Below are 27,993 nucleotides of genomic sequence, written 5' to 3' on the forward strand. Positions count from 1 at the left end.
TTGCCTGGTAGCACTAAAATGGCCTTTTATGTACTCAACATCTAATTGCAAAGCATTGTTCTTTGTTTGTAAAATGAGTACATCCCCTGCTTGGATTAAAAGCTTACTTCTGCCAGGCATGGTGGCTCACGCCTGTAATTCCAGCACTTTGAGAGGCTGAGGCAGGAAGATCACTTGAGCCCAGGACTTCAAGACCAGCCTGGGCAACAAAGTGAGACCCTGTCTCTCCAAAAACGTAAGAAAATTAGCTGGATGTTATGGTGGTGTAAGCCTGTCATCCCAGCTACTTGAGAGGCTGAGGTGGGAGGATCCCTTGAGCCCAGGTTATTGAGGCTGCAGTAAACCAAGGTCACACCACTGTACTCCAGCCTGGGCGACAGAGCAAGACCCTGTCTCTAAAAATAAAATAAAAGCTTCCTTCAAGCACATTTTTGGTATAAGTTGCCCCTTGCTTTTTTCTCTCTCAGACAAGGAGGAGCTTACCCTGCTTTATTTTCTCCTGGGAAGGAAAGCCATGGAGGGTGTTTTGTAGAAAGAGCTTTAGAATGCTTGGTGGAAAGGATAGCCCTGTCCCTGACTTAGTGTCACAGCCATGGGAGCGCTGCTCAGTATTGCTTCCAAGGGCTATTTAGTCACCACATGAGCTGCTGTGTGCAGTACTGCAGTGGTAGCCAACATCATAAAATGTTATTCTACAAGTTATTTGGTGCTATAGATCTTGATCAAAATTCATAGTTACTAGAATATTGTCAAGATTTATCATAGAAATCTTCGAAGACACTGTAGTCAGGCAGTATGATGCATCTTAGATACATAAGTATTTCTTCTGTAATACTATTTATGTATTTCTATAATAGCCTGCATTTATAAAATCTGTCAGGGTCTATGGGGACTTGAGCTGCCCAAGACAAGAATTAGTTTCTGAAGAGAACTTGTGCTGCTTGGGCAGGCAGCTGAGCATGGCTGGGGGCTGCCACAGTGCCCAGAACCAAGAGCCTGTACTTAGCTGGCACACTTGAACTTGAGCAGACTGTTGGTGCTTGAGAGCAGAAGTGGCCCTGGATCCCTGACAGCTGCTGCTGTCAGTGGGGGACAGGGGAGGCTTGAGGCCTGTGCAGTGCTGGGAATGAACCCTGAGTTGAGTATAGGTACGAGTTTTAAAAATTCTTAAATTATGTCTCAGAATGCTCCTGTGGCCACTGTAACTCCTAAATCTAGGGCTTTTCCCTTTGCTTCTGAAGACTAATTCTGCACAGACTGCTCTGGCTGCCCTGCTGAGGAAAAAAAATTTGTGGACTGAAGTGACCTCCACATTATCCTGATTTCTTTTCCAGTTTACCAATTGAAGATGAGCTACTTTTCATTCACAGAATGCCTGTTGTGGTGAAGCATCTGTGTATTCACTTCTTAGTGCCTTTCTTTACAAGTTGGTTTCATTCCTCTGTTCCCTCCCTAGAGTGACTAGCAGAAACTCATTATATGCTGCTTGTACATTGTGCTTATTCATATCCTTCCCCCATTCTGTTTTCTTGCCTTAAGAAATAGTTGTCCAAAACAGTGCTCAGGGGAGGCAAGGTGACCCAGGGCCCAGTATATGGTCATGTGCCATGGACACCTAGATAAAGAAAGGGATGAAAAATTTGGGGTTGAATGTGAAATGAATGAAGAAAAAGTGAGAGGGAGAAAGAAATAGAAACTCAAACTGTACAATTAAAATCTTAGCACTGTCTAAATATTAATTTTTATTATTCACTATTAACCAGTTGGCTGAAGTGATAGAGAAACTCACATTAGTGAATATCTGTTATTAACAAGGCAGTATGTTGTACCCTTCATTTTTGTTGTTCTCAATTTATGTATTTTTTTTTTTAGTTAAAAAGCACAGAGAGTAATAGAAACACATAAGCAGACTCACTGCCTGGAATTAGTAACACATGTCAATCCTTTGTCCTTTTTTTTTGTTTGTTTCCCATACTTTTGTAACAGAAACAATATGACACATAAATTTGAAACCCTCCGGGTTCCCCTCCTGAGTCATACTCCTCTTTCTGTCTCCTTAGAGACAGTGGCTTTCATGACTTTTCTGTGAATCCTTCTATTTATATTTTTATACTTATCTTGTATTCATAAACAATATTATATTGATTTCTGTGTTTTTTAAAATTACATTGTAGGTGTCATACTCTGTATATCCTGTTTATCCCCTTTCATTTCTTGAGACCTCTTCATCTGATTCTTACACATCTAGTTCACCTCATTTTAAGTGCCGTACAGTGTTCTGTTGTATGAACACACCATAGTTACTGATTTATGCTAGGTGCAGTTTTCTACTCTTATAAACAACGCTGAGATGTGTATCCTTGTTTAGGTATACTGGTGCATCTGACAGTTTCTGGGTACCTACCTAAGAATTCTGGGGTATAGACTATGCACACTCTCAACTTTAGTTATCTCATTTAATCCGAACAAATGTTTCCTGGGGCAGGTGGCAGGATCTCCATTTTACACATAAGAGAATTGAAGTGTTGAATGCCATGGAACTTGGCCAACTTAATAAGGAAACCAGTACTTGAATCCAGATCAAATTCCACCCATTTCAATCTAGAGCTCTAATACCCAGCAGTCCACATAACTCTTCAACTGTTAGCCCTTCTGATCATTGGAACAGTTGCAGCCAGCTAGTAACATACATGATTTCAAAGCAGAGAATCAAAACATAATAAAGAGGAGGGTCCATCCTTAAGAAGAAGAAGAAGAATCCACAGTGGCCATATTCTCCTTGTGGTCATCAAAGGATTTGAGACTTGGAGTAAAAAGCGTGCTCTTTAAAATGATGGGTCTAAGGTTTCTATTTATACAGGCCTATTTCTTCATGACAGAAGACTGTTTATTTTATGTTGCTTAAAATCTGTTTATTAAATGCAACATGCAAGCCTATTTTGATTAAAGAAAAGTGTTATAGTGAGCATGGTAGTGTCTCTGTTTTACTTTGCAAAATGTGGAGACCATTTTCTCCAGGTGAAGAGTGCTATCTGCATGTGGATCTTTTTTTCATGACACTTTATTCACGCTTGAATCATCTGTCTTTTGATTTCATTTTTGCTTTGTTCTTTTCTTCAACTTCTAGGTAGAAAATCCGGTGTATTAACTGTGAAAATTTTAGAGCTGCACGAGGAATGTGCCATGCAAGTTGCCATGTGTGAGCAGTTATTGGGGCCATCAGCCACCAGCCCCTCCCGAAGTGTGACCCCCAGGCCTGGAGCTGGCCTGAAAGTTCTCTTCACCAAGGAGACCGCAGGCTACCTCAGGAGCCGTCCCCAGGACACTGTCCGGATCTTCCCTCCCTGGTGAGTGCGTAGAACTGAATCCAGCAGTCACCAACTGTGAGTCAGCCTCATAAGAAAAGACATTTTTATCAGGAACATTTTTGTCACTTTATCATAGAGCAATGCCAGAGGAAGAGAGCCAGGATTGGACATGGGTTTTCTGTCAGAGAAGCACTGGATTGTCTCTGATGGCTCGTTTCCACTTCTGTCAGCAAATTTCTGATAATTTGGGGTGAGAGGGTTGAGGAAACAACTGTATTAAGATTCTTGCCCAAGGATGTGTTATAAGATCTGGCTGTTTTTGTTTTTATGTTTCTTAGAAAAATAATTTTGTTAACAGGCATTATGTGACAATAGGATAACACATTAATTACATATTTCTTAGTCACTTGAGAGGGGAGAATAAAAAGCATGAATTAAGATATACTAGTGTTTGAATTGCAGGAGCAAAAGTGGTCATTATTGGATCAGAAAGTATTTTAAAGGATACTACGTTTGCTCTCTTTTGCAGTGGGATATTGATTTTTAGCATGAATAGAAGAAAAACATACTACTTCTGACGAAAAGTTTGAGCACCCTTGTTTTAAGAGCTAGTTATTAATTTGCTGGTAATTTTTTATAAGTTTTCATTGTGTATGAGGAAGGGCTATAGGATAAATTTTTATAAGTATTATTGCTAGATCAGAGGATATGTGCCTCTTTAATTTTAGCAGACTGTCAAATGGCACCATTTTATGTTCCCACTAGCAATGCCTGAAGTGCCTTTTTCTTCTCCTTTACAAACCTACTCTATTGATCTAGACCAAGTTAAAAATTGGAAATATGATGTTTATCATTTTAATTTGTATTTCTCTTACGTAAAATGGGCTTAGGCATATTTCTCCATGTTTAAGAATCATTTATATTTCATTTTATGTCCATTGATAACTTTTGACCTTTCTTCTCTTAGACTCTCGGCCCTAGTGATTTCTACCAACTTTTTATAAATGATAAAAAAAAAAAAAAGTAGCGCCTTGTCAGTCATACACATTGCAGTTAGTTCATTCCCCATTTGTCATTTGACTTTTGACGTTTTTAGGGGGCAGGGGTTTGTTTTGTTCCTTTGTTTTTGATGAGCAGAAATTTTCTGTTTTTCTGTGGTTGATTTTACCCACCTTTTCTTCTGTGGGTTTTGTGTCATTGATAGAAAGGTTTTCCTTACTATGAGGTATAAAAGTTATTCTCTGTTTTATTCTAAGACTTTTATGGATTTTAAAAAATTTTACATTTAAGTCTTTTGACACTCCTGGAATTTATGTGTAATATGTGAGGTAGTGAATGCAATTTTATTTTTTTCCAAATGGCCACCAGGAGTCCCAACATTATTTATTGAACATTCTGTTTTTTCTTCATATGATTTTAATGCTGCCTTTATCGTGTACTAAATACCTACATATATTTTGGGCTATTTGCTCTTTTAATGTAACTGTATTTGCACATGCTAGTATTATACTATTTCAATTACTATAGTTTTATATGATGTTTTAATAACCGCTGGGACTACTCACATCTCATTAAGCTTAATTTTTAGAACTTTCCTCCTAATAATTGCTTCCTTTCTTTTTTGCTTTAAATATTTGCCTTTAACATTTATTTTCAAATATGCATTGTAAAAGTTAATTCAGAAATATATAACTTAGAAAGTGAATCCTCTTACCCCCACCTCTTCAATTAATCACACTCATTGTAGATGACTGCTGTTAACAATTTGGACTATAATCTTCCAACATTTTTTTTAATTCTTAAATATTCAATTATGTGTTTAACACATCCCAGTGACTATACGTAATCTATATGTAAGTTATGTAATCCTGCCTATTTTTCTATAATAACTTTAGGTTTAACTTACTGGATTAAAAACAAATTGATAGGTTTTTTAGGGTAGGTTAATCTCTGCATTCACGGAGTAGGGCTTTAAAGGTAGTGTCTGGCCAGGGTTCTGACGTGATGCTCCCCTCTCCGTGTTCATGGAGTGCACAGCAGCACAGGACTTCTGTCAGCATCTCTCTTACCTTGAACCTGTCTTCCCTCCTTCAGAAATCAGTCCTCATTCGGATCTTCTTTGTTCATCCCTTGGTTTTACTCCCTTGTGGAATTTAGCTCTTTCATTAGTGTCTAAGTTCATTTGTGGTGGCAGAGCCTTTTATTGTTATTATTTTTAAAAAATCTCCTCCCTCCTCAGCTTTTTAAATTCTTTTTTTCTTTTTCTATTTTTTGTAGAGACAGAGTCTTGTTATGTTGCCTAGGCTGGTCTCAAACTCCTGGCCTCAAGCAGTCCTCCTACATTGGCCTCCCAAAGTTCTGGGATTATAGGCCTGAGCCACCAGGCCTGGTCCCTTCTCAACTTCTGATGTTTTCGGCACACCTTTATATGTTTTAAAATGCATTTATTAAATGACCTTGTTTTTTAAATACCTCAATATGATTATTTTCCTTCAGGGAAGATGTTTTAGAGGCTTTAAATGTAGGACATTTTCTTGGGCTTATGAGAAGTAAAATTAGATCAAGCTTATCTACAAAGATTTATATGACCAAGAATTTCTAAATCCCAGTGACTCCTTAGACTTTACAAGTAAATGAGTTATTATCATTAGACTTTGGAATGTTTGTTGGTCTGGATCTTACCAAACAACCCCTGGGTGTTACTCTCCGCAGGAATGCCTGTGGGCTGTCAAGTGATTATTTGCCTGTATTCAACATATAATACTTAAGAAAATAGAAGAGGCCGGGCGCGTTAGCTCACGCCTATAATCCCAGCAGTTTAGGAGGCCAAGGCAGGCGGATCATTTGAGGTCAGGAGTTCGAGACCAGCCTGGCCAACACGGTGAAACCCCGTCTCTACTAAAAACACAGAAAGTAGCTGGGTGTGGGTGGCGTGTGCCTGTGGTCCCAGCTACTTGGGAGGGTAAGGTGAGAGAATCACTTGAGCCCAGGAGATGGAGGTTGCAGGTAGCCAAGATTGCACCACTGCATTCCAGCCTGGGTGACAGAGCAAGACCCTGTCTACAAAAAAAAAAAAAAAAAAAAAATGCACAACAAAAAAAAAACACCTCATACTTAATGAAAGAAAACCAAACTAATTTTTAAAGGACTAGTCTTTTTTTTTTTTTTTATGGAAACTTAAGAAATAATAGTGAATATATTTTTCCTTGTGGGCTGGCTGTCCTTTTCCCACTAGCACCCTTCTGTGTTCATTTAAACTGTTTTTTAACATGGGCACAGTTTTTTAAAAGAATCAGTAGACTTTAGATGCTCATATTGGTCCTGGAGTAATAAATGTGAGTTTAGGTATAATGGCTGCTTACCTCGAGGTGCTCAAGAGCCCTCTGTAGATATTACTTGATAAATTCTCATTGGATTCCAATGAGATGTAATGCAGCTTTGCCTCTGGCAATCTGAAAATAAAAATAGAAGTAAAATGTCTTGCCTCTAATTAATTGCATTATGAAATAGTCATAGAATTGTATAACAGTAACCAACTTATTAAAAAATGCATTAATCTATGTAATTTCAGACATATAAAAATAAAATAGTAAAATGAATCCCATGTCCCATAGTTTCAACATTTATTAACTAATGAATAAACAGCTTTTACTACTCAAGCAAATTGAAAGCTTTATAATGATTCCAAAGAAACATCTCACCACTTGAACACAGATATAGTAGAAAAAACAAATGAAGGAATTTACTATAATGATATTGGGGAGAGAGGAAGGTAGAAACCATCTGCCTGATTACATCCTGCCATGAAATCTAATGCCAGAATGAGGGTGGGTGAGAGGTTAAGTGTGTGAGAGTGTATCCAGGGACAACCAGGACACCTCTCATTCATTCAGAAGTATTTATTGGTATCCCCTGATACCAATACTTTGCTTCTCCTCAGAATACACATCCCAGTATGCTGGAAGAGTGAAGTCTGACTTTCCCTATTGTCATGAGTATACCCTTCCATCGGTCCATTCATATCGTCATCTTTTTAGTCACTACTTAGTATTCCACTATATGAATATGTGGTAATTTAAACATCCTCTTATTTAGGATTGTTAAGGTTGCTTTCTATTTTTAGCTGTTTTAAACACTGCTTGGGTGAAATATTTATCATTATACCTGCCTTCTGATTTGGTTCTTAGACTATTTCTAGAAGTAGAAATTCTTGGTCATAGAATACCAGTGGGTTTTGAGGCTTTTGATATATGATTTCCCTAGTAACCTGTAAAGATTGAAGCTGTCTCAGCTGCTGCCAGTTTCTCATCACACCACACTCAACATTTTTTATGGCTGCACAGTGTGATATAATTTTTTTTTTTTTAGTTCATGCATGGACCATTTTTATTTCTTTTTTTTTTTATTATTATTATACTTTAAGTTCTAGGGTACATGTGCATAACGTGCAGGTTTGTTACATATGTATACTTGTGCCATGTTGCTGTGCTGCACCAGAGTGAACAGGCAACCTATAGAATGGGAGAAAATTTTTGCAATCTACTCATCTGACAAAGGGCTAATATCCAGAACCTACAAAGAACTCAAACAAATTTACAAGAAAAAAACAAACAACCCCATCAAAAAGTGGGCAAAGGATATGAACAGACATTTCTCAAAAGAAGACATTCATACAGCCAACAGACACATGTGATATAATTTTTAAAACACTTTCCATATTCTCAGGATATGGTACATATTGGTTCTTTTACTATCATAAACAGCTATGTGGTAGATATTGTTATGTATGTAGTTTGGTATGTACTTCAGATACTGTTTCAAAGTAGGTTTTAGGAGCTGTTTTAGTATAGTAAAGGGTATGTGTTTTGTTTTTGCTGTTGCTGCTTTGACTCCTTGATATTGTTAAGTCATTTGTAAACCTCATAGCAGAGTCCCTGCAGCTGGTAGCATTGAATATAGCCCACTTCATTTTACTGTGCTTTTTTGCTTTTATAGCACTTCACCCATGTTTCACTTTTTACAGATTGAAGGTTTGTCAACCCTGAATCCAACAAGTCTCTCAGTGCTATTTTTCTAACAGCATGTGCTCACCTCGTGTCTCTATATCACATTTGAATAATTATCCCAATATTTCAGAGTTTCTCATAATTATTATCTGTTATGGTGATCCGTGATGTGTGATCTTTGATATTGCTATTGTAATTATTTTGAGGTGCCATGAACCATGGCTATATAGGATGGCAAACTTAATTGATAAATACCGTGTGTGTTCTAACTGCTCCATCAACCAGATGTTCCCCCATCTCACTTTCTATCCTCAGACCTCCCTATTCCATGAGACACAACAATATTGAAATCTGACCAGTTAATAACCCTAATATGCCCTCTAAGTGGTCACATGAAAGGAAGAATTGCACATCTTTTACTTTAAACCAAAAGCTAGAAGTGATTAAGCTTAGTGAGGAAAGCATGTCAAAAGGCAAGGTAGGCTAAAAGCTAGGCCTCTTGTGCCAGTTAGGCAAGTTTTGAATGAAAAGGAAAAGCTCTTGAAGGAAACTAAAAGTGCTATTCCAGTGAGCATACAAATATTGAGAAAGCCTTATTGCTAATACGGAGAAAGTTTGAGTTGTCTGGATAGAAGGTCAAACAAACCATAACATTCTCTTAAACCAATGCCTACTCCAGAGCAAGACTGTAACCCTCTACAGTTCTTTGAAGGCTGAGAGAGGTAAGGAAGCTTCGGAAGAAAAATTCGAAGCTGATTCATGAGAATCATGATCATGATTCATGAGAAGTTGATTCATGAGATTTAAGAAACTCCCCCATAATATAAAAGTACAAGATGAAGTAGCAAGTGCTGACAGAGAAACTGCAGCAAATTATCCAGAAGATATAGCTAAGATCATTGATGAAGGTGGCTACACTAAACAGCAGATTTTCAGTGTAGATGAAACAGCCTTATATTCGAAGAACATACCACCTAGGACTTTCATAGCTGGAGAGGAAAAGGCAATGCCTGGCTTCAAAGCTTCCAAGGACAGGCTGACTCTTTTATTAAGGTCTAATACAGCTGGTGACTTTAAATTGAAGCCTGTGTTTATTTACCATTTTGAAAATTCTAGGGTCTTTAAGAATTATGCTAAATTTATTCTGCTTGTGCTCTATAAATGGGACAATAAAACGTGGATGACAGTGCATCTGTTTACAGAATGGTTTACTGAATACTTTAAGCCAAACTGTTGAGATCTACTACTCAGGAAAAAAAAAAAGAAAGAAAAAAAATTTCTTTTAAAATACTACCCCTCATTGACAATGCACCTAGTCAGCCGAGAGCTCTCGATGTACAAGGAGATGAACGTTGTTTTCATGCCTGCTAACACAACATCCATTCTGCAGCCTGTGGATCAAGGGGTAACTTTGACTTTCAAGTCTTGCTGCCATAGATAATGATTCCTTTTTTTGTTTGTTTGTTTGAGATGGAGTCTCGCTCTGTTGCCCAGGCTGGAGTGCAGTGGTGCGATCTCAGCTCACTGCAACCTCCGCCTCCCAGGTTCAAGTGATTCTCCTGCCTCAGCCTCCTGAGTAGTTGGGATTACAGGCGTGTGCCACCATGCCCAGCTAATTTTTGTATTTTTAGTAGAGACGGGGTTTCACCATGTTGGTCAGGCTGGTCTCGAACTCCTGACCTCATGATGCACCCAGTTCAGCCTCCCAAAGTGCTGGGGTTACAGGCGTGAGTCACCGTGCCCGGCCACCTTTCAAGGGTCTGAGCAAAGTAAATTGAAAACCTTCCTGAAAGGATTCACCATTCTACCTCCCATTAAGAACATTCATGACTCATGGGAGGAGGTCAGAATATCAACATTATCAGGAGTATGGAAGAAGTTGATTCCAACCCTTATTAGTGACTTCAGGGGTTTAAGACTTCAGTGGAGGAAGTAACTGCAGATGTGGTGGAAAAAGCAAGAGAACTCAGAAGTAAAGCCTGAAGATGGGACTGAATTGCTGAAGTCTCCTAACTTTAACGGATGAGGAGTTGGTTCTTATGATTGAGCAAAGAAACTGGTTTTGTTTGTTTGTTCTTGTTTTTGTTTGTTTGTTTGTTTGTTTTGAGACAAGAGTCTATCAGCCAGGCTGAAGTTCAGTGGCACAATCTTGGCTCACTGCAACCTCCGCCTCCCGGGCTCAAGCAATTCTTCTGCCTCAGCCTCCCCAATAGCTGGGATTACAAGCATGTGCCACCACGCCTGGCTAATTTTTGTATTTTTAGTGGAGATGGGGTTTCACTGTGTTGGCCAGGCTGGTCTCGAACTCCTGACCTCAGGTAATCTGACCGCCTCGGCTTCCCAGAGTGCTGGTACTACAGGCGCGAGCCACCGCGCCTGGCCAGAAACTGATTTCTTTAGATGAATATATTACTGGTGAAGAGCTGTGAACATTGTTGAGAGGACAACAAGTAATTTAGAGTATTCCATAAACTTAATTGATAAAGCAGCAGCAAGTTTGAGAGGTTTTACTGCAATTCTGAAAGAAGTTCCAGTAATACCATCAAACAGTATCTCATGTGACAGAGAACTCTTTCTAGAAAGGAAGAGTCAATTGATGCAGCAAACTTCATTGTTCTCTTTAAGAAATTGCCACAACCACTCCGGCCTTTGCACACCACCACCCCAATCAGTCAGTAGCAATCAACATCAAGGCAAGACCCTCTCTCAGCAAAAAGATTATGACTTACTAAAGGCTGCATTTTTTATCAATAAAGTGTTTTTGATTAAGGTATGCACTTTTTTAAAGATATAATGCTGTTGCATACCTTACAGGCTATAATATAGTGTAAACATAACTTTTATATGCAATGGGAAACAAAAATTCATGTGACTTGCTTTACTGTTATAATAACTTTATTGGAGTGGTCTGTAGCTATACTTACAGTATCTCCAAGATATGCCTGTACTTTTTCTTATATTTATTTACTGGTGACAGCTTTTCTTTTTATAGTTATATCACTTAGAATAATAATTTTGTTATTTCCTTCCCAATACTAATGCTTCTTTGTCTGATTAATGTCTTACTGCTTTGGCTAAAACATTCAAATCAAAATTTTTTTTACTACTATATTCCCAATGCCTAGAATAATGGTTGAAACGTAGTAGGCGCTCAGTAACTATATGATTAATATTGTATTAAATCATCATGAAGATGTTGTCAGCCTTGTTTATCCTCCCTAACTGAATGAGACTTTGTTGATTTGTACATTCATTTAAAATGATTTACTGAATGTTTACTTAACTTACTCTTTAATAAGCCTTGTACTAGAATTCCTGAGAATACAACATTCAACATGAATGTCAAATTGTTTCTGCCCTTAAGGAGCTCACAGTGTGGTGGAAGAGAAAAGTAATACAAACAAGTTATAAAAGACCATTGTAGGCGTAGTAATAGGTATCTGTACAGAGGTTGCAAGAGGATTGAGGAGGTAAGCACAACCAGTAGGTAGGTCAATAGGGCTGGGTGGTTATGTATGTGAGTGTATGTGTGAGAGTGTGTGTGTGTACCTGTGTTTATGTGTGTGTGTGCTGGGGAGAGTACAGACTGAGAGATGTGGTATCAGGGGTAGCTTCCTGAAGTTGGTGATGTCCTATCTGAGCTAAAAGGGCTATGTTAGAAAGAAGCAAGGGAGGGACTATGAGGGCATTTGGAGTAGAGGAGACCACATGAGTAAAGACCAAAAAGTCAGAATGGCCTATTGTAAGACATATGCAGGGGTGTATATAGTGCTTTGTGTACAAAGTGGAAATTCCAAGGCAGTAGCAGCAGAAAATGAATCTGGAGAACCTCCCCATGTGTAGTGTTAACAAGCTGAGATTTACAGGAGAGGCATGATGATCTGATTCACCCTTTAAAGTCTGTGGAGGATGACTGGAGGTAGAAGGGCAGAATAAATGCATCTCGGAGGCTGTGGGAGTAGCCCAAGTGTGGAAGAAGGTGGTGCTTTGGACTATGATGGGGAATAGTGGATTTGGAATATATTTTGGAGTTACAGGCAACAGGGTTTGCTGATGGGTTTGATGTGGTATTTAAGGAAAGATAGGAAACAAGGAAGACAACTAAGTTTTGGCTTGCACAAACAAGTGAATGATCATGCCATGTACTGAGATGGGAGACCTGGGACGATTTGTGGGGCCCAGTCAATGGTAGTTTTTTGGTGCCAGCAGTAATTAGAGCCTAGAGTAAACACAAGAGAGGTTGTGATTCCAAAAGAGAAACTCTGTCGGCTTGTCTGGGTTTTTAGTATAACCCATTTGTGGTAATTGGCAGCAGACAGAGGTAGAGCCCATTGGCCTATTCACAACTGCTTTGGTTCCTGTTTTATATTTGCCACATGAGATTCTTTGAAATAAATAAATTGCTGGCTCCTATTGCTGAGACCAAAGCAGTACTAAAGATGGAAGATTTGTTTACTGGGTGAGATTATCTTCCTGTTGGGACAACGAGGAATTCAGTCTTTTTCATCAAAATTACAGGGTGTCTTGAGAAGAAATAAGTAGGAAAGAAAATTAATGCAGTATGAAAAGGGAAAAGATAAAGACTGTGAGGATAATCTGGATAATCTGAAAAACTGGAAGGAAGAGAAGGAAGGTAGTCATTTATTCTGCATGAGGAGGAAGTGAAGTTAGATGACACTCTTCAATGGGGTATATCTTAGTCTGTTTTGTGATGCTATAACAGAAAATCTCAGACTGCATAATTTATAAGCAATAGAAATTTGTCAGCCCGGTGCAGTGGATCTTGTCTATAATGCCAACATTTTGGGAGGCTGAGGTGGGCAGTGGATTGCTTGACTTCAGGAGTTTGTGAGCAGCCTGGGCAAACCCCATCTCTACAGAAAATACAAAAATTAGCTAGGCACGATGGTGCATGCTTGTAGTCCCAGCTCCTTGGGAGGCTGAGGTGGGAGAATCACCTGATCCCAGGGACGTCAAGGCTGCATTGAGCCATGATCACACTACTGCACTTCCGCTTGGGTAACAGAGTGAGACACTGTCTCAAAGAAAGAAAAACATGTATTTGTCTTATGGTTTAGAAGCTGGGAAGTCCAAGAACATAGCACCACTATTTGTTGAGGGCCTTCATTTTTCATCTCCCCATGGCAGAAGGTGAAAGGGCAAGAGAGCACAAAAGCAAGAGGGAGCCAAACGTGCTTTTATAACAAGGCCATTCTTGTGATAGCTAGCCCACTCCCATGGCAATGACATAAATCCATTCAGGAAGGTAGCACCCTCATAATTTATTAGGTCCCACCTCCCAGTACTGTTGCATTGGAAATTAAGTTTCTAATGCTTGAACTTTGGGAAACATATTCAGACTATAGCAGGGTGTTCATAGAAATATGATTAAAGTGTTTTGTGCTCAAATAAGTTTGGAAACGGCTCCTCAAATGTGTACCAGTTGTTATATTGTAGGACTGCTCAGAGTCTCTCGTATTCATATGTATATTGTTATTTCCAGTAGAGGGAAGCAGAAATGGCAACATTTGAACTAAATATTAGCAAACAAATTACCGTGCTCTTCCTAATGTAAGATACTAAGTAAAGAGAGCAACTGAGAGGAGTAATGTCATGAAAATGGTGTAGAGTAGGAAATTCCAGAAATCCATCCCTCTATCTAAATAACTACCAACCTGGAAGGAACCATATGAAGTGCCTGCTGTGGAACTCTACAGTACAGTTGAACACTTACAGCAAGTATTAAAGTATAATTTGGAAAAATCACAGATGGACAATTCCAGTCTTCAGCAAGTAAGATTCTGCGATCCCTGAGGAGTGGGATAGATTCCCAGAGTTTTTATAAAATACTACTGAAATGTATTTTTTAGTAGAGACGGGGTTTCACCGTGTTAGCCAGGATGGTCTCGATCTCCTGACCTCATGATCCACCCGTCTCGGCTTGTAGTCCCAGCTACTCGGGAGGCTGAGGCAGGAGAATGGCGTGGACCCGGGAGGCAGAGCTTGCAGTGAGCTGAGATCCGGCCACTGCACTCCAGCCTGGGAGACAGAGCGAGACTCCGTCTCAAAAAAAAAAAAAAAAAAAAAAAAATACTGAAATGTCCAATTCTCAACAAAAAATTACAAAACAAACAAAGAAACAGGAAAATATGGCCCAATACAAGAAAAACATAATTTTATGTAGCCATCCCTGAGGAAATTCAGGTATTGTACTTATTAGTCAAAAATGTGAAATCAGTTGTCTTAAATATGTTCAATAAGTTAAAGGAACCCATAGATAAATAACTAAGGGAAATCAGGAAAATGATATCAAAACAGAATGAAAATATCAACAAAGATATTGAAATTATTTAAAAAACAAAGAGAAATTCTGGAGCTGAAAGTACAATAATTTAAATTTCAAAAACACACTAGAGATTGGGTGTGGTGACTTAACGCCTATAATCCCAGCACTTTGGGAGGCTGAGCTGGGTGGATTGCTTGAGTCTAGGAGTTCAAGACCAGCCTGAGCACCATGAAGAAACCCCATCTCTATAAAATATGCAAAAATTAGCTGGATATAGTGGTGCACTCCTGCAGTCCAGCTACTTGGGAAGCTGAGGCACAAGAATGGTTTGAACCTGGGATGCGCAGGTTGCAGTGAGTTGAGATCATGCCACTGCACTTCAGCCTAGGTGACAGAGTGAAACCCTGCCACAAAAAAAAAAAAAAAAAAAAAAAAAAAACTCACACACTAGAAAGATTCCACAGCAGATTTGAGGAGGCAGAACACAGGCTTGTTGAACTTGAAGAAAGAAAATTGAACTCTTTCTGTCTGAGGAGCAGAATGAAATAAATGAACAGAGCCCCAAGGACCTGTGGGACACTATCAAGCGTAGAACCCTGTGTATTATAGGAGTACCAGAAGGAGAAGAGAGGAGAGGAAGTAAACACCAGAAAAAATATTTGAAGAATAATGGCTGAAGAACAATGTCTGCCAGCTTCTGTGCCAGCCCCTCAGTGATCAAAACCAGCAATTAGCAATCAAAACACGTAATCCACACTGGTCCCAGCAATCTGAACCAGGATTGTGGAGCTAGGGAATGTGGCATGGTAATTGCTACCATTTGAAATGTTAATTTGAAATTATTGAAGAATAATATAACTCCTCAAATGTGATGAAAATCTTTACTGTACATACCCAAGAAGGCCAATGTACTTCAAGCATAATAAAATCAAAGAGGTCCACACCAAGGCACATTGTAGTGAAACTGATGAAACCCAAAGACAAAGATGGTGTATTGAAAGCAGCAAGAGGGAGGCAACTTGTTATGTATAAGGGATCCTCAATAATATTAACAGCTTATTTCTCATCAGAAACTATGAGGTCCAAAATCAATCAATCAAAAAAAGAAGCAAAAAAAAAAAAAAAAAGAAAGAAAAAAGAAACTACGGGGGCCAGAAAGCAGTGGGATGATGTATTTAAAGACCTGAAAGAAACTGTCAGTCAGGATTGTATATCTGACAACAATATCTTTAAGAATAAAGTAGATGAAGCTGGGCCTGGTGGCATGCATCTATAACCTCAATGACTTGGGAGACTGAGGAAGGAAGATTGCTGAAACCCAAGAACTTGAGGCTGCAGTGTGTTATGAGCATGTGTGTGAACAGCCACTGCATTCCCTCCAGCCTGGGCAACACAGCAAACTGCTGTCTCAAAAATAATAATAATAATAAATAAGAATAAAGGAGAAATTAACACATTTCCAAATATTATAAAAGCCAAAGTAGTTCATTACTGATAGACAAGAAATGCTTTGGCAAGTCCTTCAGGCTGAAAGGAGGAAATACTAAAACAGCAATTTGAAGCCAAAAGAAAAAAATAAAGACTATTGGTCAAGGTAGTTACATAGGTAAATGTAAAAGCCAATGTTACTGTGCTTTTGGTATTGTTATTTCTCTTTTTCCTATATAATTTTATGGGCAAATGCATTTAATAATACGTATAAAGATATAGTCTGTGACAATAAGAAAAAGGGAGGGAGTAGAGATATAGAGGAGCAGAGTGCTTGTAGACTATTGAAACTTAGTTGGTATTATTCAAAGGATGTTGTTATTTAAGATGTTGATTATAATTTCCCAGAAAATTATTAAGAAAATAACTAATATAGAGAATGGGAGAAAAGAAGGGAATTAAAGTGAAACACACACACACACACATAAAAAATAGAAAAATATCTAGTAATGAAGTAATTGAAAAGCAAAAAAGTATATAAGGCATAAGAAAAAAGTGTATAAGGCATAAGGAAAAAGTGAATTTCTTCTTTATTGGTAATCATATAAATGAATGAAACGCAACTGTTAAAAGGTAGCAATTGGTAGAAAAGATTAAACAAAACAAGAATCCATCTATAAGCCATCTACAAGAGAATCAAGTTAAATATAAGGATACAAAATGGTTGATAGCAAAAAAATGAAAATGCTAAAAAAGAACAGGGGTGACTATATTATTATCAGTCAAACTTTTTTAAGTCTAAAAAAGTTTACAAGAGATGCAAAGGACATTATAAATTGATAATAAGTTTAACACAGCAAAAACATAAAATAATTCTAAATATATACACACTTAACAAAGGAGCCCCAAAATATATGAAGTAGAAATGGACAGACTTGAAGGGAGAAATAGATCTATAATAATTGTTGAAGACTTCACTACCCACTTTCAATAATGGACAGAACAAACATACAGGAGAGCTATGAGGAAATAAAGGATTCAACAGCTGTATAAACCAATTAGACCCAATAAACATGTGTAAAACATTCCATTCAAAAATATAATACCCAGGCCGGGCGCGGTGGCTCAAGCCTGTAATCCCAGCACTTTGGGAGGCCGAGACGGGCGGATCACGAGGTCAGGAGATCGAGACCATCCTGGCTAACACGGTGAAACCCCGTCTCTACTAAAAAATACAAAAAATTAGCCGGGCGAGGTGGCGGGCGCCTGTGGTCCCAGCTACTCGGGAGGCTGAGGCGGGAGAATGGCGTGAACCTGGGAGGCGGAGCTTGCAGTGAGCTGAGATCCGGCCACTGCACTCCAGCCTGGGCGACAGAGCGAGACTCCGTTGCAAAAAAAAATATATATATATATATAATACCCATTCTTGAGTGCACATGTAACATTCTTTAGGTTGGACCATATGTTAAGCCACAAAACAAATTGAATTGTGGTTCCCTGAAATTTAAAATGTACAATCCTAACTCGCGTTACACCTCAGAATGTGGCTATGTGGAGATAGAGCCTTTAAAAAGGTAATTAAGGTTAGAGTGGGTCCTAATTTAATATGACTGGTGCGCTTATAACAAGAAGGAGATGTGTGCACATAGAGGAAGGGCCATGTGGGGACACAGTGAGAGAGACAAGCCAAGGAGAGAGGCCTCAGGAGAAACCAAGCCTACTTACATCTTGATCTTGTACCTCCAGCATCCAGAAATGTGAGACAATAAATTTTGGCTAAGTCACTCGGACTGGTATTTTGTTAGGATAGCTCTAGCAAACTAATACATTTCAAAACTTTCAAATTACCAAGTATCTTTTCTCTTCACAGTGGAATGAACCTAGAAAACACTAACAGAAGGAAAACTGTAAAATTAATAAATATGTCGAAATTAAACAACACAGCCTTATATAACCATTTGGTCCGAGATTTTATTTTCTTTTTTTTAAATTAATGTATTTCCATAGGTTTTTGGGAAACAGGTGGTATTTGGTGACATGAGTAAGTTCTTTAGTGGTAATTTGTGAGACTTTGGTGCACCCATCACCCAAGCAGTATACACTGAACCCAATTTGCAGTCTTTTCCTCACCTACTTCTCACCCTTCCCCCACCCCCGAAGTCCACTGTATCATGCCTTTGCATCCTCATAACTTAGCTCCCACTTATAAGTGAGAACATATGATGTTTGTTTTTCCATACCTGAGTTACTTCACTTAGAATAAAAATCTCTAACCCCATCTAAGTTGCTGTGAATGCCATTAATTCATTCCTTTTTATGGCTGAGTAGTATCCCATAGTATATATATATATACACCACAGTTTCTTTATCGACTCGTTGATTGATGGGCATTTGGACTGGTTCCACATTTTTGCAATTGCAAATTGTACCGCTATAAACATGCATGTACAAGTATTTTTTTCCTATAACAATTTCTTTTCCTCTGGGTCAGTACCCAGTAGTGGGATTGCTAGATCAAATGGTAGTTCTACTTTTAGTTCTTTAAGGAATCTCCACACTGTTTTCCATAGTGGCTGTACTTGTTTACATTCCCACCAGCAGTGTAGAAGTGTTCCCTTTTCACCACATCCACATCAACATCTATTATTTTTTGACGTTTTAATTATGGCCATTCTTGCAGGGAGTAAGGTAGTATCGCATTGTGGTATTGACTTCCATTTCTGTGATCATTAGTGATGTTGAGCATTTTTTCATATGTTTATTGGCCATATGTATATATTCTTTTGAGAATTGTCTATTCATATCCTTATCCCACTTTTTGTTTGGATTTTTTTTCTTGCTAATTTGTTTGAGTTCCTTTTAGATTCTGGATATTAGTATTTTGTCAGATGTATAGATTGTGAAGATTTTCTCCCACTCTGTGAGTTGTCTGTTACTTTGCTGACTATTCCTTTGGCCATGCAAAAGCTCTTTAGTTAAGTTCCACCTCTTTATCTTTGTTTTTCTTGCATTTGCTTTTGGGTTCTTGGTCATGAAATCTTTGTCTAAGCCAGTGTCTACAAGGGTTTTTCCAATGTTATCTTCTGGAAATGTTACAGTTTCAGGTCTTAGATTTAAGTTCTTGATCCATCTTGAGTTGATTTTTGTATAAGGTGAGAGCTGAGGATCCAGTTTCTCATTATTCTACATGTGGCTTGCCAGTTTCCCCAGCACCATTTGTTGAATAGGGTGTCCTTTCCACACTTGATGTTTTTGTTTGCTTTGTCAAAGATCAGTTGGCTGTAAGTATTTAGATTTATTTCTGGGTTCTCTATTCTGTTCCGTTGGTCTGTGTGCCTATTTTTGTACCAGCACCATGCTGTTTTGGTGGCTATGGCCTTATAGTATAGTTTGCAATCAGATAATGTCATGCCTCCAGATTACTTCTTTTGGCTTAGTCTTGCTTTGGCTATGTGGGCTCTTTGGTTCCATATAAATTTTTGGATTGTTTTTTCTAGTTCGGTGAAGAATGATGGTGGTATTTTGATGGGAACTGTATTGTATTTGTAGATTGCTTTTGGCCATATGGTCATTTTCACAATATTAATTCTATCCATCCATGAGCATGGGATGTGTTTACATTTGTTTGTGTCATCTCTGATTTCTTTCAGCAGTGTTTTTTGGTTTTCCTTGTAGAGGCCTTTCATCTCCTTGGTTAGGCATATTCCTAAGTATTTTATTTTATTTTATTTTATTTTTCAACTATTATAAAAGGGGTTGAGTTCTTGATTTGATTCTCAGCTTGGTCACTGATGGTATATAGCAGAGCTACTGATTTGTGTACGTTAATTTTGTATCCTGAAACTTTGCTGAATCTGTTTATCCGTTCTAGGAGCTTTTTGGAGGAGTCTTTAGGGTTTTCTAGGCATGCAATCAAATCATCAGCAAACAGTGACAGTCTGACTTCCTCTTTACTGATCTGGATGCCTTTTATTTGTCTCTCTTGTCTGATTGCTCTGGCTAGGACTTCTAGTACTATGTTGAATAGAAATGGTGAAAGTGCACATCCTTGTCTTATTCCAGTTCTAAGAGGGAATGCTTTCAACTTTTCCCCATTCAGTGTTATGTTGGCTGTGGGTTTATCATAGATGGCTTTTATTACACTGAGATATGTCCTTGTATGCTGATTTTCCTGAGGATTTTAATCAAAAAGGGATGCCAGATTTTGAGGGATGCTGGCTTTTGTGAAAGGCTTTATCCATGTCTCTTGAGGTGGTCATGGGATTTTTGTTTTTACTTCTTTTTATGTGGTATATCACATTTATTGATTTGCGTATGTTAAACTGTCCCTGCATCCCTGGTATGAAACACACTTGATCATGGTGGATTGTCTTTTTGATAGTTGGATGTGGTTAGCTAGTATTTTGTTAAGAGTTTTTGCATCTATTTTCATCAAGGTTATTGGTCTAGTTTTTTTGCATGTCTTATGTGCTTTCCTGGTTTTGTTATTAGGGTAATACTGGCTTCGTAGAATGATTTAGAGAGGATTCCGTCTTTCTCTATCTTGTCTAATAGTGTCAATAGGATTGGTACAAATTCTTCTTTGAAGGTCTAGTAGAATTCAACTGTGAATCTGTCTGGTCCTGGAATTTTTTTTCTGGTAATTTTTTTATTGCTGTTTCAATCTCGCTGCTTTTTATTGATCTGTTCAGGGTTTCTAATTCTTCCTGATTGAAGCCTCCTGTATCTTTCCAGGAATTCAGCATCCTCTAGGTTTTCTAGTTTATGTGCATAAAGGTGTTTTTAGTAAGTAGCCTTAGATAATCTTTTGTATTTCTGTGGTGTCAGTCGTGATATCTCCCATTTCATTTCTAATTGAGCTTATTTGGATCTTCTCTTTCCTTTTCTTGGTTAATCTTGCTAATGATCTGTCCATTTATCTTTTCAAAGAACCAGCTTTTTGTTTTCATCTATCGTTTGTATTTTTTTGTTTCAATTTCATTTAGTTCTGTTTTGATCTTGGTTATTTCCTTTTTTCTGCTGGTTTGGATTTGGTTTGTTCTTGTTTCTCTAGTTCCTTCAGGTGTTTCTCTAGTTCCTTAGATTGGCTGTTTGTATTCTTTTACTTTTTTATGTGGGCCTTTAAGGCTATGAAGTTTCCTCTTAGCATCACCTTTGCTGTCTTCCAGGGGTTTTGATAGGTTGTGTCACTATTATCATTCAGTTTGAATAATTTTCTAATTTCCATCTTGATTTCATTGTTGACCCAATAATCATTCAGAAGCAGGTTATTTAATTTTCATGTATTTGCTTGGTTTTGAAGATTCCTTTTGGAATTGATTTCCATTTTTATTTCACTGTGATCTGAAAGAGTACTTTATATAATTTCAATTTTCTTAACTTTATTGAGACTTGTTTTCTGACCTATCATATGGTCTGTCTTGGAGGAAGTTCCATGCGCTGATGAATAGAATGCATATTCTGTGGTTGTGGGGTAGAATATTTTGTAGATATGTTAAGTCCATTTGTAACGGGGCATAATTTAAATCCATTGTTTCTTTGTTGACTTTCTGTCTTGATGACCTGTCTAGTGCAGTCAGTAGGAGTATTGAAGTCCTCCACTATTATTTAGTTGCTGTCTATCTCATTACTTACATCTAGTAGTAATTGTTTTATAAATTCAGCAGTTCCAGTGTTAGGTGCATATATATTTAGAATTGTGATATTTTCCTGTTGGACAAGGCCTTTTATATTAGTTTGGTGCAAAAGTAATTGTGGTTTTTGCTGTTTTTTTCTGTCCTTTTTTTTTTTTTTTTGGCAGGGGATATGACATTTATTTTCTATTCTGACATGTCAACTTCCATATTTGCTTTCATTTAGGTTGTATACATTCAGTATTTATTTTCAGTCATTTTGCCAGTGTTTGTCTAGTTTTTTTTTTTTTTTTTAATACTTTAAGTTCTAGGGTACATGTGCACAACGTGCAGGTTTGTTACATATGTATACATGTGCCATGTTGCTGTGCTGCACCCATTAACTCATCATTTACATTAGCTATATCTCCTAATGCTATCCCTCCCCCCTCCCCCCTCCCCACAATAGGACCCGGTGTGTGATGTTCCTCTTCCTGTGTCCAAGTGATCTCATTATTCAGTTCCCACCTATGAGTGAGAACAGGCGGTATTTGGTTTTCTGTTCTTGCGATAGTTTGATGAGAATGATGGTTTCCGGCTGCATCCATGTCCTCACAAAGGAAACGAACTCACCCTTTTTTATGGCTGCATAGTATTCTATGGTGTATATGTGCCACATTTTCTTAATCCAGTCTGTCACTGATGGACATTTGGGTTGATTCCAAGTCTTTGCTATTGTGAGTAGTGCCGCAATAAACATACATGTACATGTGTCTTTATAGCAGCATGACTTATAATCCTTTGGGTATATCCCCAGTAATGGGATGGCTGGGTCAAATGGTATTTCTAGTTCTAGATCCTTGAGGAATCGCCACACTGTTTTCCACAATGGTTGCACGAGTTTACAGTCCCACTAACAGTGTAAAAGTGTTGCTATTTCTCCACATCCTCTCCAGCACCTGTTGTTTCCTGACTTTTTAATGATTGCCATTCTAACTGGTGTGAGATGGTATCTCATTGTGGTTTTGATTTGCATTTCTCTGATGGCCAGTGATGATGAGCATTCTTTCATGTGTCTGTTGGCTGTATGCATGTCTTCTTTTGAGAAATGTCTGTTCATATCCTTTGCCCACTTTTTGATGGGGTTGTTTTTTTCTTGTAAATTTGTTTGAGTTCTTTGTAGGTTCTGGAAGCCCTTTGTCAGATGAGTAGATTGCAAAAATTTTCTCCCATTCTGTAGGTTGCCTGTTCACTCTGATGGTAGTTTCTTTTGCTGTGCAGGAGCTCTTTAGTTTAATTAGATCCCATTTGTCAATTTTGGCTTTTGCTGCCGTTGCTTTTGGTGTTTTAGACATGAAGTCCTTGCCCATGCGTATGGACTGAATGGTACTGCCTAGGTTTTCTTCTAGGGTTTTTATGGTATTAGGTCTAACATTTAAGTCTCTAATCCATCTTGAATTAATTTTCATATAAGGAGTCAAGAAAGGATCCAGTTTCAGCTTTCTACTTATGGCTAGCCAATTTTCCCAGCACCATTTATTAAATAGGGAATCCTTTCCCCATTTCTTGTTTTTCTTAGGTTTGTCAAAGATCAGATGGCTGTAGATGTGTGACATTATTTCTGAGGACTCTGTTCTGTTCCATTGGTCTATATCTCTGTTTTGGTACCAGTACCATGCTGTTTTGGTTATTGTAGCCTTGTAGTATAATTTGAAGTCAGGTAGCATGATGCCTCCAGCTTTATTCTTTTGGCTTAGGATTGTCTTGGCAGTGCGAGGTCTTTTTTGGTTCCATATGAACTTTAAAGCAATTTTTTCCAATTCTGTGAAGAAAGTCATTGGTAGCTTAATGGTGATGGCATTGAATCTATAAATTACCTTGGGCCATTTTCACAATATTGACTCTTCCTATCCATAAGCATGGTATGTTCTTCCATTCGTTTGTGTCCTCTTTTATTTCACTGAGCAGTGGTTTGTAGTTCTCCTTGAAGAGGTCCTTTACATCCCTTGTAAGTTGGATTCCTAGGTATTTTATTGTCTTTGAAGCTATTGTGAATGGGAGTTCATTCATGATTTGGCTCTCTGTTTGTCTGTTACTGGTGTATAAGAATGCTTGTGATTTTTGCACATTAATTTTGTATCCTGAGACTTTGCTGAAGTTGCTTATCAGCTTAAGGAGATTTTGGGCTGAGACAATGGAATTTTCTAAATATACAATCATGTCATCTGCAAACAGGGACAATTTGACTTCTTCTTTTCCTAACTGAATACCCTTGATTTCTTTCTCTTGCCTGATTGCCCTAGCCAGAACTTCCAACACTATGTTGAATAGGAGTGGTGAGAGAGGGCATTCCTGTCTTGTGCCAGTTTTCAAAGGGAATGCTTCCAGTTTTTGCCCATTCATATGATATTGGCTGTGGGTTTGTCATAAATAGCTCTTATTATTTTGAGATGCGTTCCATCAATACCGAATTTATTGAGCGTTTTTAGCATGAAGGGCTGTTGAATTTTGTCAAAGGCCTTTTCTGCATCTATTGAGATAATCATGTGGTTTTTGTCTTTGGTTCTGTTTATATGCTGGATTACGTTTATTGATTTGCGTATGTTGAACCAGCCTTGCATCCCAGGGATGAAGCCCACTTGATCATGGTGGATAAGCTTTTTGATGTGCTGCTGGATTCGGTTTGCCAGTATTTTATTGAGGATTTTTGCATCGATATTCATCAGGGATATTGGTCTAAAATTCTCTTTTTTTGTTGTGTCTCTGTCAGGCTTTGGTATCAGGATGATGTTGGCCTCATAAAATGAGTTAGGGAGGATTCCCTCTTTTTCTATTGATTGGAATAGTTTCAGAAGGAATGGTACCACCTCCTCCTTATACCTCTGGTAGAATTCAGCTGTGAATCCGTCTGGTCCTGGACTTTTTTTGGTTGGTAGACTATTAATTATTGCCTCAATTTCAGAGCCTGCTATTGGTCTAGTCAGGGATTCAGCTTCTTCCTGGTTTAGTCTTGGGAGAGGGTAAGTGTCCAGGAAATTATCCATTTCTTCTAGGTTTTCTAGTTTATGTGCGTAGAGGTGTTTATAGTATTCTCTGATGGTAGTTTGTATTTCTGTGGGGTCGGTGGTGATATCCCCTTTATCATTTTTTATTGCATCTATTTGATTCTTCTCTCTTTTCTTCTTTATTAGTCTTGCTAGCAGTCTATCAATTTTGTAGATCTTTTCAAAAAACCAACTCCTGGATTCATTGATTTTTTTGAAGGGTTTTTTGTGTCTCTATCTCCTTCAGTTCTGCTCTAATCTTAGTTATTTCTTGCCTTCTACTAGCTTTTGAATGTGTTTGCTCTTGCTTCTCTATTTCTTTTAATTGTGATGTTAGGGTGTCAATTTTAGATCTTTCCTGCTTTCTCTTGTGGGCATCTAGTGCTATAAATTTCCCTCTACACACTGTTTCAATGTGTCCCAGAGATTTTGGTATGTTGTATCTTTGTTCTCATTGGTTTCAAAGAACATCTTTATTTCTGCCTTCATTTTGTTATGTACCCAGTAGTCATTAAGGAGCAGGTTGTTCTGTTTCCATGTAGTTGAGCGGTTTTGATTGAGTTTCTTAGTCCTGAGTTCTAATTTGATTGCACTGTGGTCTGAGAGACAGTTCGTTATAATTTCTATTCTTTTACATTTGCTGAGGTGTGCTTTACTTCCAACTATGTGGTCAATTTTGGAGTAAGTGTGATGTAGTGCTGAGAAGAATGTATATTCTGTTGATTTGGGGTGGAGAGTTCTGTAGATGTATATTAGGTCTGCATGGTTCAAAGTTGAGTCAATTCCTGGATATCTTTGTTGACTTTCTGTCTCGTTGATCTGTCTAATGTTGACAGTGGGGTGTTAAAGTCTCCCATTATTATTGTATGGGAGTCTAAGTCCCTTTGTAAATCTCTAAAGACTTGCTTTATGAATCTGGGTGCTCCTGTATTAGGTACATATATATTTAGGATAGCTAGCTCTTCCTGATGAATTGATCCCTTTACCATTATGTAATGGCCTTGTCTCTTCATCTTTGATGGTTTAAAGTTTGTTTTATCAGAGACTAGGATTGCAACCTCTGCTTTTTTTTGTTTTCCATTTGCTTGGTAGATCTTCCTCCATCCCTTTATTTTGAGCCTATGTGAGTCTCTGCATGTGAGATGGGTCTCCTGAATACAGCAAACTGATGGGTCTTGACTATCCAATTTGCCAGTCTGTGTCTTTTAATTGGACCATTTAGTCCATTTACGTTTAAGGTTAATATTGTTATGTGTGAACTTGATCCTGTCATTATGATATTAGCTGGTTATTTTGCTCACTAGTTGATGCAGTTTCTTTTTAGCATCAATGGACTTTACATTTTGGCATGTTTTTGCAATGGCTGGTACCTGTTGTTCCTTTCCATGTTTAGTGCTTCCTTCGGGATCTCTTGTAGGGCAGGCCTGGTGGTGACAAAATCTCTAAGCATTTGCTTGTCTGTTAAGGATTTTATTTCTCCCTCACTTATGAAACTTTGTTTGGCTGGATATGAAATTCTGGGTTGAAAATTCTTTTCTTTAAGAATGTTGACTGTTGGCCCCCACTCTCTTCTGGCTTGGAGAGTTTCTTCCGAGAGATCTGCTCTTAGTCTGATGGGCTTCCCTTGTGGGTAACCCGACCTTTCTCTCTGGCTGCCCTTAACAGGTTTTTCCTTCATTTCAACTTTGGTGAATCTGACAATTATATGTCTTGGAGTTGCTCTTCTCGAGGAGTATCTTTGTGGCGTTCTCTGTATTTCCTGAATTTGAATGTTGGCCTGCCTTGCTAGGTTGCGGAAGTTCTCCTGGATGATATCCTGCAAAGTGTTTTCCAACTTGGTTCCATTTTCCGTCACTTTCAGGCACACCAATCAGACATAGATTTGGTCTTTTCACTTATTTCTTGGAGGCTTTGTTCATTTCTTTTTACTCTTTTTTCTCTACACTTCTCTTCTCGCTTCGTTTCATTCATTTGATCTTCAATCGCTGATACTTTCTTCCAGATGATCGAGTCAGTTACTGAAGCTTGTGCATTTGTCACGTAGTTCTCGTGTTAGGGTTTTCATCTCTATCAGTTCTTTTAAGGACTTCTCTACATTGATTATTCTAGTTAGCCATTCGTCCCATCTTTTTTCAAGGTTTTTAGTTTCTTTTCACTGGTTACGTAGTTCCTCCTTTAGCTCTGAGAAGTTTGATCAACTGAAGCCTTCTTCTCTCAACTCGTCAAAGTCATTCTCCGTCCAGCTTTGTTCTGTCGCTGGCGATGAGCTGCGTTCCTTTGGAGGGGGAGATGCACTCTGATTTTTTGAATTTTCAGCTTTTCTGTCCTGCTTTTTCCCCATCGTTGTGGTTTTATCTGCCTTTGGTCTTTGATGATGGTGACGTACTGATGGGGTTTTGGTGTGGGTGTCCTTCCTGTTTGTTAGTTTTCCTTCTGACAATCAGGACCCTCAGCTGTAGGTCTGTTGGGGTTTGCTTGAGGTCCACTCCAGACCCTGTTTGCCTGGGTATCAGCAGCAGAGGCTGCAGAAGATAGAATATTGCTGAACAGTGAGTGTTGCTGTCTGATTCTTGCTCTCGATGCTTCGTCACAGGGGTGTACCCCACCATGTGAGGTGTGAGGTATAGGTCTGCACCTAGTGGTGGATGTCTTCCAGTTAGGCTACTCAGGGATCAGGGACCCACTTGAGCAGGCAGTCTGTCCATTCTCAGATCTCAGCCTCCGTGCTGAGAGATCCACTGCTCTCTTCAAAGCTGTCAGATGGGGGCATTTACCTCTGCTGAAGTTTCTGCTGCTTTTTGTTTAGCTATGACTTGTCCCCAGAGGAGTCGTCTACAGAGGCAGGCCGGCCTACTTGAGCTGTGTTGGGCTCCACCCAATTTGAGCTTCCCAGCGACTTTGTTTACCTACTTAAGCCTCAGCAATGGCCAGCACCCCTGTCCCAGCCTCGCTGCCACCTTGCAGTTAGATCTCAGACTGCTGTGCTAGGAATGAGGGAGGCTCCGTGGGTGTGGGACCCTCTGGGCCAGGTGTGGGATATAATCTCCTGGTGTGCCGTTTGTTAAGACTCTTGGTAAAGCGCAGTATTAGAGTGGGAGTTACCTGATTTTCCAGGCGTTGCGTGTCTCAATTTCCTTTGGCTAGGAAAAGGAATTCCCTCCCCCCTTGCGCTTCCCACGTGAGGCGATGCCTTGCCCTGCTTCAGCTCTCACTAGTCGGGCTGCACCCGTGGACCAGCGCCAACTGTGCAACACGACCCAGTGAGATGAACTCGGTACCTCAGTTGAAAATGCATTAATTACCCGTCTT

At 38.7% G+C, this 27,993-nt stretch overlaps 1 protein-coding gene across 10 annotated transcripts in view; it reads left to right on the plus strand.

The window, feature by feature from the left end:
* Nucleotides 1–27,993, plus strand: part of SPIDR (scaffold protein involved in DNA repair) — a 481,415-nt gene that overhangs the window by 191,761 nt on the left and 261,661 nt on the right. For all 10 annotated transcript variants that reach the window (XM_031669954.1, XM_031669957.1, XM_031669958.1 and 7 more), the window contains one exon: nucleotides 3,128–3,347. In XM_031669954.1, the coding sequence (XP_031525814.1) occupies nucleotides 3,128–3,347 (220 nt within the window). The remainder of the gene's footprint in view (nucleotides 1–3,127; nucleotides 3,348–27,993) is intronic.

The sequence above is a fragment of the Papio anubis genome, chromosome 8 (assembly GCF_008728515.1).
Source record: "Papio anubis isolate 15944 chromosome 8, Panubis1.0, whole genome shotgun sequence".
Lineage (NCBI taxonomy): Eukaryota > Metazoa > Chordata > Mammalia > Primates > Cercopithecidae > Papio > Papio anubis.